This window comes from Arvicanthis niloticus, chromosome 10, assembly GCF_011762505.2.
Source record: "Arvicanthis niloticus isolate mArvNil1 chromosome 10, mArvNil1.pat.X, whole genome shotgun sequence".
NCBI lineage: Eukaryota > Metazoa > Chordata > Mammalia > Rodentia > Muridae > Arvicanthis > Arvicanthis niloticus.
The window spans coordinates 9,682,280-9,695,426 of record NC_047667.1 but is presented as its reverse complement, the minus strand read 5'-3'; the positions used below and the strand labels follow the sequence as shown (position 1 = coordinate 9,695,426).

At 45.7% G+C, this 13,147-nt stretch overlaps 1 protein-coding gene across 1 annotated transcript in view; it reads left to right on the top strand.

Annotated features, from left to right (window-relative positions):
• Cfap221 (cilia and flagella associated protein 221) overlaps positions 1 to 13,147 on the top strand; it is an 81,074-nt gene that overhangs the window by 57,447 nt on the left and 10,480 nt on the right. The window contains exons 15-21 of the mRNA XM_034513415.2: positions 160 to 265; positions 3,826 to 3,953; positions 6,392 to 6,472; positions 7,809 to 7,916; positions 8,218 to 8,349; positions 9,368 to 9,526; positions 11,797 to 11,888. Coding sequence (XP_034369306.1) covers positions 160 to 265; positions 3,826 to 3,953; positions 6,392 to 6,472; positions 7,809 to 7,916; positions 8,218 to 8,349; positions 9,368 to 9,526; positions 11,797 to 11,888 — 806 coding nt within the window. The remainder of the gene's footprint in view (positions 1 to 159; positions 266 to 3,825; positions 3,954 to 6,391; positions 6,473 to 7,808; positions 7,917 to 8,217; positions 8,350 to 9,367; positions 9,527 to 11,796; positions 11,889 to 13,147) is intronic.

The window sequence follows — 13,147 nt, the reverse complement described above, 5'->3', positions numbered from 1 at the left end:
CACAAAAGAAGGTTAGTGTGTTGACTCAGTTCCAGAGGTGTCATTCCATCACACAGCAGCCCAGCGAGGAGAGCCTGCTGGGGCCCAGCCGATCACCTCTGGACAGCCAAGAGAGCCATGGACCAACCCCTAACCTGAAGCCGTTCTTTGCAATTCCAGGTCATGCTTGAGCGAAGGCTGCTCATTATGTTGGGGAATATCCGTGAAATGGACAAAGAAGGCATCATGAGAAAGCTTGTCCAGGTCAAGCGAACCCTGATACAAGGTAAATACACCCGAGGGCTGCTGGTCACCATGGCCTCCTAGAGCCCGAGGTCTCTCCTTGATGAAATCAGCTCTGGCGGCATCAAATCACATCACAAATCTACACACTGGTTTCCTGGTACAGTTATGACAAACTGATACCAACCTTGCTGCTTCGAATTACACAGATTCAGTCAGCACTTGCCTGTAAACTGTGAGGATCTAAGTTCAAGCCTGGAAACCAATAGAAGGCAGGCTGCAGTCGTCCCTGTGACAGTGAGTCGGGAGGCAAAGACAGCAAGGTCCCAAGAAGCTCCCTGGCCAGCTAGCCTAGCCTGCTTTGGTGACATTCCAGGCCAATGGGAGATCCTATGGCAAGCAAGAGGTAGAAGCACCTGAATACTGACACCCAAGGTGGTCCCCCAGCCTCCACATGAGGTGCACAGATACACATGTGTGCACACATGAGCACACAGATGTCAGCTTCTAGAAATCAGATCAGGAGTCTAAAAGCAAGCTCTCGGCAGTTTGGCTTCTTGTTGTACCAGCAGTGGTTGAAAGTTGCCTGCTTCCCTTGGCTCTCGGCCCCCACCTCTGCCACGGTTGTCTGTCACCTTTTATACCAACCCTGGGATTTCATCAGGCCTGCCAGGAAAATGAGAGTAATCTCTCCACTTTGAGAGGCCTGATTTACTTACATCTGCTAATTCCCTTTCACTGTGTGTGAACTGCCATGTACAATTGCATGCACATGGGAGTGGGGATATGGGCATTTCTGGGGGTTATTTTCACACTTACCTCAGATCTCCAGGCTAGCGTTGGCCCAAGTGCCTGGCCAGTTCGTCACCAAGGTCTACCTACCCTAGAAAATGAAATCTGGCCTCAGCTCGATCTCTGCTTGTCCTTTGCTACATCTCATCAGCAGACACACAGGGTACTTGTCCTTTACGGTTGCTGACTGACAGTTTGAATCTAGTAGATTCTTCATCTCTCATTTGCACACAAAGCTTGAGGCATCATACTGGCTGTTGTTTCAGGAAATTCTGATGGGTGGGGCTGGGAACATAGTTCAGTCAGTAAAGCATGGCTGGCAAGCGTGAGGACCAGTATTTGATCCCCAGAACTCACACTGAAGAAGCCACGCCTGGCGGCAGGCTTGCCATCCCAGCACTGAGAAGGTGGAGCCAGAAGGAACCCTTGGCAAGCTGCAGGCTGTTCAAAAAGCAAAATGGCATGCACCCGAGGAGCGACAGCTGAGGTTGACCTACGACCTCCACATGCAGACACACACACACTACACACATTCACATACATGGGGACCCATAAGAACATAGACATGCACACACAGGATCAAAAGAGGGAGGGAGGTTACGGGAGGGAGGGAGGGAGACGGAGGGGAAGGAGGGAAGGAGGGAGGGATGGAGGGATGGAGGCAGAGAGAGAGAGAGAGAGAGAGAGAGAGAGAGAGAGAGAGAGAGAGGCTCATTTTGATCATCTGGTCCACAAGGTGTTTCCAAGAATCAAAAGCCAAGTCATAATTTTCTCCCAGTCTGTGGTTCACACACACAAAGGGCCACAGGCAGCTGCCAGCCGCCCTGCTCAGGGCCAGCCTCTTTCATTCCTCTTCCTCCCCAGCAGTAAGGACACCCCTCTCTCCACAAGACTACCTTCTTCCCTTCCCAAAATGCTTTGCAGTGTTTTAATTACTCTTTTATTCCCCCTATAATATTTTACTTCTAAAATCGAAATTTCTGACAAAGAAAGTGGTTTTTTTTAAATAACAAAACAGTAAACTTTACATGAAAATATCATGTGGTTATATATAAATGCTCTCTAGAATTCAATTTTTTTTTGATAAAGTTAATCAGAGGTAATTTAAGTAAGAATTTAGTCTGGGAGACTGGAGAGGCGGCTCAGCACTTGCTGCTCTTGCTAGGATTTCTTTCCCAGCACCTCTAACGCTAACGCCGGGGATTTTGTTGCCCTCTTCTGGCGTTCTTGGTCACTGCAATCATATGCACAAGCCCGTTCACATAATCAAAAATATCAATAGCATCTTTTTAAATTTAAGAGAGTGTAGCTCAGTAAGCAAAATGAAGTAAAATTTTAATATTAATGGAAGCCAGGTGTGGTGGCTTTAATCCCCAAACTCCAGAGACAGTGGCAAGAGCGTTTGTGAGCTGGAGGCCAGCCTGGTCTACAGATGGAATTCTGGGGCAGCCAGGGCTACACAGAGAAACCCTATCTCAGAACCAAATCAGTTAATTAAAAGAAAAAGAAAGTGTACTGAGAACATTGCTCAGCAGATTGCTTGCCTGGCATTCACAAGCCCTGGGTTTCATTCCTAGCATCCCATAAACCTAGCATGATGATACACACCTGTAATCCCAGGTAGAGGCAGGAAGATCAGAAGTTCAACGCCATCCTTGGCTACATAGTGAGTTCAAGGTCAGGCTGGACTACATGAGACCTTGTCTCAAAACTAGAGAAAGACAAAGAAAATGGGGAAATTGACAATGTACATATGCATTGCATATGTGTGTGTGCAAACATGCTTGAGTCACATAAATCTGAATATTTCGAAAGCCTGTATTAGCATATACTAATATGTGTATATCATACTTGTATCTGTCTTTTAGTTTATTCACCCCACAGACGTCTTTTTCACCTTTCTCCCCACTCCTGTGGATCCCCTCCTTCCCAACTAATCCCTCTTGTGCAATGTGTGTGTGTGTGTGTGTGTGTGTGTGTGTGTGTATCTGTCTGTCTGTGTGCTCTGTGTGTGTACATATGTGTATATTCATGTGGCAGGCTATGTATGTGTAGTGTGTGCTCTCTCTGTGTGTGCACCTGTGATTGATGTGTGTTGTGCATAAGAGAGTGGTGTGTATATGGTATGCGGATGTGGTGTCTGCTCTGCATATGTGTGAAAGAGTGGTGTGGGGGGTGTGTGTGTGTGTGTTATGTATGTATGATGTAGAGTATGTGTGTGCTCTGTGTAATGTGTATGTGCTATATGGGTGTATGAATGTGGTATTGCTATGTGTTGTATGTGATATGTGTATTATGTATGTGTGCCTGAATTGATGTGGGGGTATTGTATGTGTATACATGTGTGTGTAGTGTGTGCTCTGGGGGTGAATATGTGTGTGATATGTGCTGTGTGTGGTACCTGTGTGTATGTAATTTGGGTAGGGGTGTTTGGCATACGCTGTGTGTCGCATATGTTGGTGTGTGTGTGTGTGTGTGTGCATGTGCATGGCTGAATGTATGTCTGTATAGTGTGTGTGTGTGTGTGTGTGTGTGTGTGTGTGTGTGTGTGTGGTGTGTGTGTGTGTGCCATGTGCATGCTTATACGTATGTGTGTGGTGTGTGTATACTGTGTGTGTGTATGTTTGGTGACCCAATACATTTACCTAGGGTTGTTTATGAGAGCATGACACCATATCAGTCCCCATGCCACTGAAGAAGATAAACCTAAATATCCTGTTGCACATGGCATCTGGTACAAACACAACTGAAGATGCTGGTTTCCCATGCAAATGCCCCGAGAAGGCCCTAAAATTGCTTGTGTTTCTCTAGGAGAGAATCCCTACCGATCGCTGAGGGCCCGCATGAGTCAGGACGACAACCTCTGGCGCTACTCACTACAGTCTGAGGAAGTGCTGCACTTCGCCTTCCCAACCGACTTGCAGAGCTACAACGAGTTGGTGGGTATCTTCCCTCTGTGGGGGGGAGCCGCTGGGGATGGCATGGGTGCAGAGGAAGCAAGCAGGATCACGTGGTGTGTTAGTGGGTGTCTCCCCTCTGGTGGGGAACCAGACAGGGATAGCGTGGGCGTGGGCAGCTTGCTAGCCAAGCGAGCTCTCAGTCTCTCCACCTGCTCTGAGAGGCTCCAGAGGAGGCTTGTGCCTGGAAATCTGTGAGTATCCACTGCTGTCTGTCCCAGACCTACTGAACCCTCGGGTACCCTTGGTTACCCTCTGGTAACCTGAGCTGCTTCCCAGGCTGAAGTCCAGAGTGAGCATGTGGCCTACACCCAGTGTATCTGAAAGAAGAGAAGACAGGACAGAACATCCACCTGCCTGGTGCTCAAATGAGCCTGGCAAATGCAAGGCCAAGGTCGGGGCATGTGACCCCAGACGCAGACAAGGAACCCCACCTCTCCACCCGCATCTCTCTCGTGAAGTATGACGATAATAATAATAATAATAATAATAATAATAATAATAATAATAATAATTGTCTGGGAACATAGCACCCAGGGTTGATCTCCAGAACACAGGTGAAAGTGGAAAAAGCTAAGCACAGTAGCATGCGATGCGTAATCTCAGTGCTAGGTAGGCAGCGACTGGCCAATCCTTGGGGCTCACTGGTTAGCCAATATAGCTAAATTGGTGAGTTCTGGGTAAAGTGAAAAATCTTGTGTCAAAAAACAAAGTAGAGGGCTGGAGAGATGTCTCAGCAGTTAAGAGCACTCACTGCTCCTCCAAAGGTTCCAAGTTTGGTTCCCAGCACTCGTATAGGCTATCTCCCAACTGCTTATGAATTTAGTTCTGGGAAATCCAGTCTCCTCCCCTAGACTCAGAAAGCACCGGCACACATATGTCATATGCTGACACAGACACAAACACAGACGCACGCACAATAAAACTAAAAATCAACCTTTTGAAAAGTATAAACCAGTTCTGAGTAAAAATACATCCAAGACTGTTCTCTGTGTCCCACATCCATGTGTATACATATGCACATGCACCTGTACATACATGAACCTGCACATATATCAAAACACACAATAATAATAATACATAATGTAATAATGATAATAATAATAATAAATAATAATGATAATAGTTAATTAATCCTTACATGGCATGTACCACAAGTCATGTCTTGAGGGCATTGGGTACCAGACTTTATCAATTTTAAGATGCACAGTTTTGTTTTGTTTTTTAACATTTAGCAACTTTAAAATTAAGTTATCTCTTTTAAATGGTGGCATGTTAGCAACTCACCATATTAAGGACATGCTGACGCCTAATTGGAATGAGGTAAAGAATGATATTTGTTGGGTGCTGGGACGTACTTGGGACTGCCCTAGGGTCTTTGGGTGTCTGAGGCAGATGGCTGTGTGGGAAGCTCTCTGGGGACCAGCACAGGGGTGGGGCCTGGGTGGAGAAGTGGAACCACAGTGCTTTTGAACAAAGAACTTGGCTAAGCCCATGAGGAGCTCTGAAGCTCTCAGGGTGACAGTAGCTAAACTTGAACTTTGACTTCAAAGTGTCCTAGGAAGTAGACCAGAAGGTTGTGAGGCAGCTCCCTCAGACATGGCAACTCCTTTGCTGACCTCACCAGTTGTTACTTTGAACTCTTAAGGGTTCCTGAGCTAAGTCCTTTAAGCCTGAGGGAATTCTGGAGCCGATAGAATGAGGAAGGGGGCCGGTGTTATTAGATTTGTCTACACAATACAATCTGGGTAGTCTAACAATGGCTACCTTATACCAGAGGGGCTGAGATCCTGGTGGCTGCTTGGTCCACAGGTCGCAGGCCTCAGCAGTCCCAACCTGCAACCGACGACCCTGGAGAGCCACTGGTCCTCAATCTGCAGTGGAAACCCAGAGAAGCCGACTTTTGATCTCAGCCAAGGAATGTAGCAGCTTGTGGCAGAGCAGGGTAGATAAGCTCACTGGTGAGGTCTAGGTGATGAGGCAAAAATCTAAAAACTTCCTCCTCAGACTTCTGTCCGCTGACACTGGATGGAGCCACCCACATTTTGGGTGGGTCTTCCCATTTCAAATATCCTGGTCAAGAGAATTCCTCCCGAGCGTGCCCAGCAGCTTGGCTCTTAGTTGACTCCAAATCCAGTCAAGTTAGCAACCAGGATTAACCAGCACAGAAGGGCGTGTAGCAGCCTACATCATAGTCCATAAGGTTCACACACAAAGAGGCAGCAGAGGGTGGGGGCTGCCTTTGTGCCCACAGCTGAGATAGCAACTGCGGCCACAGGAAGAGCTGTTTTGAGCACAGAACTATTCAGGTAATGTTTCAAAACATAATGACAGCACACACACACACACACAGAGCTGTTTCTGTTCACAGATGTGTATCTGTCTTTTTATGGGTTTTTTTTTTCCATTTTCCTATGTAGGCTCTTGATGGCCTTGGGCTAGTTCCAATCAAATCTTCAGAAGTTCTAATCAAGCACAAGTATCCGTACTTCACTTTAAAGGTGAGACTTGCATAGAATGCAAACTATCCAGGTTGCCTTTAGCATCTATCAATCATCAGGGAAGGCACACAGGCAACAGTGGGTGTGACCAGCAGGGAACAATTTTGGGGGTTGCTTCTCTCCTTCTACAGTGTGAGTCTTAGACATCGATCGTCAATTGATTGATGGTAGAACTCACTGAGCCGTCTTACTGGCCCTTGGGTTTCTTATGAAGGAGCACAATAGGCTTGAATTCGATTTGCGTTATTTTGTCAGTATTGCTCAATTCTGGCTGATGTGCAGTGGCACACTGCATTTTCTCTATTATTTGATGGTGTATTGAGCATACCTCAGGTTCTTTTTCTCTAAGGTGAACATGGAAACTGATTATTTTCTGTGGGTATAGTATATATTATGCATATAGGAAGCTCTCTACATATTAGAAACTTCAAGACACTAGTTACCCTTTTTTTTTTTTTTTTTTTTTTTTTTTTTTTTTTTTTTTTTTTTTTTTTTTTTTTTTTTTGGCTTTTCAAGACAGGATTTTCCTTGTAGCCCTGGCTGTCCTGGAACTCACTCAGTAGATCAGGCTGGCCTCGAACTCTGGATATCCACCTGTCTCTGCCTCCCAAGTGCTGGGATTAAAGGCATGTATCACCACTGCCTGGATAACCAGCCTTTCTTGCAGTGTAGGACCACTTGTGCTTTTAAAAGTAAAAATATGTTTATGTACGCCTCTAGTGAAGCCATCTGGTCCGAGAAAATGATTTGAATACTGACATGTGCCAAGACTCAGAACAAGGCTCAAGACTGGCCCTGTTAGGCAGCTGTTGTTGAGATGGTAATCTTACCAAACTGTAATGGATTCTTGTGGGCCATTTTTTAAAGAAAAATACAAATGTCTATTAAGTGTCTAGATAAGGCACTGCTGGCAGAACAAAGAAATTATTTCCCTCAGTCTAGATTGAAGATCCAGGATGTTTATTGGAATTATTTACAGGTACATGGGTGAAGGAATGTGTATAGGAACATGGATGATTCAAAGGGACCTATATCATTGAAACCCCACATTGTCATGGGTGAGGACTCACTAAAGATGCATCTCTGAAACACCCTGCACAATCTGCAGGCAGCTCAGTTAATCAGAGAATCTCCTCTCCCTAGGAATAGTTCACCTTGGAGAGGAGTTTTTTGTAAATCTTGTAAGTTTCAGGGGCTTCTTGAGACTTGTGAGTTTCATTTACTACCTGAGCCTTAGTGGGCCTTCTTCCTGGAAGGGATGTTTCCATTTGAAGGAAGTAGTTATACAAAACAGGCTTTTATGTGTCAGCAATATGCTGTCTTATTTCATTTTCAGGTTCCACAGTTATACAAAATCAAAGGATATCGCCCATTTTCTGTCAATAAGTCCTCAACAAATTACAGACTTCAGAAACTTGCTCGACCCCTGAAGCATGGTGCTGAGGTAATACATCTACAAATTCAAGAACTGTTCTCACCACTCATGTCCTGCCATCAAGACTAAAACAGGTCATTGAGTTGGAGGGATGGCTAAGTGGGTAAGAGAATTTGTTGTTCTTGAAGAAAACTCACATTTGAGTCCCACCATCCCTATAGCAATTCACAGCCATCCATAATCCCAGTTCCAGGGGATCCAACAGGTATTGCACATACATGCAGGCAGACATTCATATACATAAAGTAAAATAAATAACTCTTTAAGGAAAAAAAAGAAGATTAATAGGTCATTCTTGATCCTTACACAGGATGAAGTCACCACCATCATAACCCTACCCAAGAAGAACACCGTACAGCTCTCGGCAAAGCCCTCCATCTTGAGTATGAAACCACCCGAGGGCTTAGCCATGTCTGTGGAATATGATCCACTATATATTTTCGTAAGTACCAGTTGGCAGATGCCTGTGTCTTATATCCCTTTATCTCAACGATTACATGAAAACAGAAGCATGAGTTGGAAATATGTTTTTTTCCCTTGGTTTAGTTTTTTAATTAAATTTTTATTCACTAAATATCTGTGTTTGCTCTTATTACTTATTTGTGTGTATGCCAGGGGAGTGGGAACAATAGAGGACATCGGATCCCTTGGAGTTGGAGTTGCTGTGCTTATGAGACATCCAACATGGATGTTTAGATATGAACTCTAGTCTCCATGATAAAGCAAGAACCACTCTCAACCCCTAAGCTTTTTTTTTAAACCCCATTTTTAAAAACAGTATCTCATAGCCCAGGATGGGCTAGAGCATAATAATACACCAAGAGTGACCTTGAACTCCTAACTTGAAGACCCAAATACCAGGACAACCTGTGAGCTACACCACATGCATTTTCATGTGGTACTGGGGATTGACACATGCCAGGCAAGTCCTCTGCTAATGGGCTACACCCCAGCCTGGAATGCTTTCTCTTTGGTATCTCCAGCCAGATAAACACTCCTCCCCCTCTGCCTTCTGATTATGAATGGTGTGATATGGCCACCACCTCAGTTCCTGCCACCTTGACTCCCCCACCATGATGGACTGATCATCCAAAGAGAGCCCAAATAAATTCTTTCTCTCTTAAGTTGCTTTTCTTGGAGATTTTTTTTTTTTTTCAAAGCAACAGGAAAAGGAACTAAAGCAGACCCAGAAATGGATTTTCTCTTTCTAACCAGTTTGCTTATTTAGTCACCACCCCTGCTTCCTCACTGATCACAGCTAGAAACTGTTTCAAACTGCGCTGCCAATGGGAAGCCAGGCCAAGCTGAAGCTCCGCTCCTGTGCCCCAGTCTGCTAGAACAGTTAACTTACATTCCCATTGTTAGTGCTAGCTGGAGCCACAGCAAACGACACTGACGCCTGTCCTGTGCCTGGTATGGAGCCAGGTAAACACCATCAATCTGGTCTTCCTCTTCCACAGAATCCCAGCCCAGGATTGTTTGCTGTGAAGCACCCTCTGACCTATGCAGAGACGCTGATAGAGTACCATCTGTGCTCTCACCCCAAGTACAAGTACACCCAGGAGTCGCACATGGGGTCCAGTATTCCTCTCACCCAAAAGCAGTTTCTCCATCATACGGTAATGTCAGCCTCAGGCTTGGCGGAGCTGGCCTGGGACTGTGTGGAGGGGCAGGGAACAGGGAGAGTTGAGACTGAGAAAAAGAGGAGTAGGCTGGCAAGGCGGTTCAGTGGGTAAAGGTGCTTGCTACCAAACCGGATGATCTGAGTTCAACCCCTGGGCCCCGCACGGTGGAAGGAGACCAGGGAGAACACTGACCCCTCTAGCAACTTATACACACACACCACATGTACACACAGACTCATATACTCACATACTTACACACTCATATAAATGTATGCATACATATGAAAATAACATATGTGCATACACATATACACACACGTTCAAAATAGATAGACGCAATTTAGACGACAGCAAAGAGGGCTTGTGGCCTTAGCCATGAACCAAGAATGGTGACCACAATTCTCACACTGCTGGCTCAGAAGGCAATGGGACTGTTCTCAGTGCCACCGCTGTCCGCCTCTCCCAACCTTTCTGCTGTCTGTTGCCTTTTTACCAACACCCTCGCTCATTTTGACTTAAAGGGGAAATGGCTACTCATTAATATTTCAGCCATATGAAACGTTGTGTGGTGCTCTGGCCCTGAGCTCTGGCGTCCTCTTCACTTTGGACCCTCCAAGAATACAAATATCTACCACTTGCCCTTAGCATCTTCAGGCAGAACAGTCTACCAGCTCTGGAACATTCCCATATTCCCCCAGCCTAACTCTTACATGACTGCAGCTCCTTCCTCATCACCACCATGATTCACCACTTCCATAACCTCCCAGATGCCACAAATGTCTGACCTACCTTGAAATGCCTCCGTGGGTCAGGGGACTATGAACCGGCACAGTCAGTAAAGTGCCTGCCCCATAAGCATGAGGACCCACAGGAATCCAGGCATGGTGGCACAGGTATATAATCCCATCACCATGGAGATGGAAGCAGGTGGATTCCTGCAGCTTATTGGCAAGCCACTATAGCTGAATCAGCAAGCTCCAGGTTGCAAAAGGTTCAATCCAAATGGATCATTTCATTAAACTTGGCTGGCTTTCTCTAAAGCAAAGACAGTTGGTCTAGTCCACAGTATGTGGTGCTAGATGCTATCTCATGATTGAAGAAGACAGAGACATTGGCCTCTGGTATCACACACACACACACACACACACACACACACACACACAAACAACTCTCTGTCTCACACACACACACAAACAGCTCTCACACACACACAACTCTCTCACACACACAACTCTCTCACACACACACAACTCACACACACACACAACTCTCACACACACACAACTCTCTTTCTCTCTCACACACAACTCTCTCTTTTTCTCTGTCACACACACAGCTCTCTCTCATACACACAACTCTCTCTCTTTCTCTCTCACACACAGCTTTCTCACACACACACAACTCTCTCTTTCTCTCACACACACAACTCTCACACACACACAACTCTCTCTCTCACACACACACACAACTCTCTCTCACACACACACAACTCTCTCTCTGTTACACACACACATACACACACACACACACACACACACACACACACACACACGAACCTCAATGTATATCCATTGCCCAAAGTACAGCTCCACTGGTTTGTCCCTCAAGTCCACAATGACCTGCCTCCCTCTCCAGCCACACAGGTACCGTCCCCATCATCACTCAGCTGGACCGATGGTGCCAGAGCATTCTGTCCTCCCTGCCTGGGGGCCGCCTGTCCTCTTTGAATGCCTGGGAGGCCGCATCTGCCCTTGGTCATCACCACATGCTGTGGACTAGACCAACTGTCTTTGCTTTAGAGAAAGTCAGCCAAGTTAAATGAAATGATCGATTTGGATCGAACCTTTGGAACTTAAACATAGTCACCGGAATGAGATGAAGGCTAAGACATATCTTTGTTAGTTACTTTTCTTGGTCCTGTAACAAAACATACGGCGAAAGCAACCTAAGGAAGGCATGATGTCGAGAGCTCTAGTCAGCTGGCCACGTCACATCCACAGTCAGGAAGCCTGGAGGAAGGGATGCTGGGCTCAGCTCACGGTCTCCTTTGTACTCAGTCTGGGACCTCAGCCTATTGGATGCTGCTGCTTACAGTTAGGGTGGGTCTTCCACTTCCATTAATCCAATTTTTAAAAATCCTCAGAAACATTCCCAGAGGTTTGCTTCTAGATGAATCTCCATGCTGTCAAGTTAACCGTAGATATTAGCTCTCGCAGCTAACACCATCTTTCTGCATCCTGACCCTTTACCAACTTTCATCACAGGATATAATTCCTGGAGTCATGAACTGGAAGAAGTTCCAGCCCCTGGTGTTTTCCTCCATGTCTGACGCCTCTAAGGCAGAAGCGACTCAAAGGTAAGCTGGGAACTGCTGGTTATGTTAGCACTGTCACTTGCAGAGCTGGGAGACTCGGAGTCAAAGGCCACACTGACAAACCACACTTTCAGTTCATGCTTTCAAAACTGGAGGGGGGGGCTTGCCTACCAAGGAGATACATTGATAGATAGCCTATTTTCATATTTTGAATTTATCTTAATCAAGATATGCCTTTTAAAAGTAACATAATGCCGGCTAATTGGCGGCACAGATAGAGAATTAACTGATCATATAATTCTGTTGAAATACTCGTGTTTTTTTTCTTTATGGTTCATGGAGTAAGTGAGTTTCTCTCTCTCTCTCTCTCTCTCTCTCTCTCTCTCTCTCTCTGTGTGTGTGTGTGTGTGTGTGTGTGTGTGTGTGTGTGTGTGTGATGTGTGTGTCTGTGTGTGTCTGTGTGTGTGTGTGTGTGTGTATTCAGGCACACATGCTCATGCGTGCATATGCTTATGGGGGTCAGAAGGCAATCTTGGGTGTCCATCAGAAACTGCAACTTTTTTATTTTCAAGTGTATTCATTTACTTATTTATTTTGATATAAGGTCTTTTATTAGTAACTGGAGCTAGCTAGTTCTGCTAGGGTAGCCAGCCATGTTACCAATGGAGTCTCCTGTCTGTGCTTCCTCCACTCTGAGATAACAGGTGTTCATCACCAAACCCAGCTTCTTAAAAGTGTGTTCTGAGGCTAGAAATCAGGTTCTTGGGATCAAATTCAGATCTGCAAGCTGGCACGGCAAACACTTTACTGAGTCATTTCCTGGACCCTTGAGCAGTATTTTCCTTTTTGTGAGGCAGGGCCTATGATGAGAACTTCACTGGGATGTTGCAAATGGCTATATGAAGAAGTATCTAGGATCTAACTGGTGCTTCCTTTTGAGAACTCCTGCCATTTCCACTGAACTCTCAATGCTGTGCAATCGTTCTCTTACCACTAGATGGCAGCATCGGTCCCCTAAACCAACTCATTTTACAGGAACACCGAATGAATCAAACTGACCCATTGTTCTGGTTTCATTTTTGTTGCTGTGATAAAATGCCCTGACGCAAAGCAGTTTAGGGAAGAAATGGTTTGTTTGGCTTGCACTTCCAGGTTACATCTTGTTACTGCAGGAAGGTCAAGGCAGAAGCTTCAAGCACCATCACATACACAGCCAAGAGCAGGCAGGACAGAATCCTTGCTGTTTCAGGCCCTGCTGCCTAAGGCATGGTGCCACCCACAGTGGGCTGGGCCTTCCTATG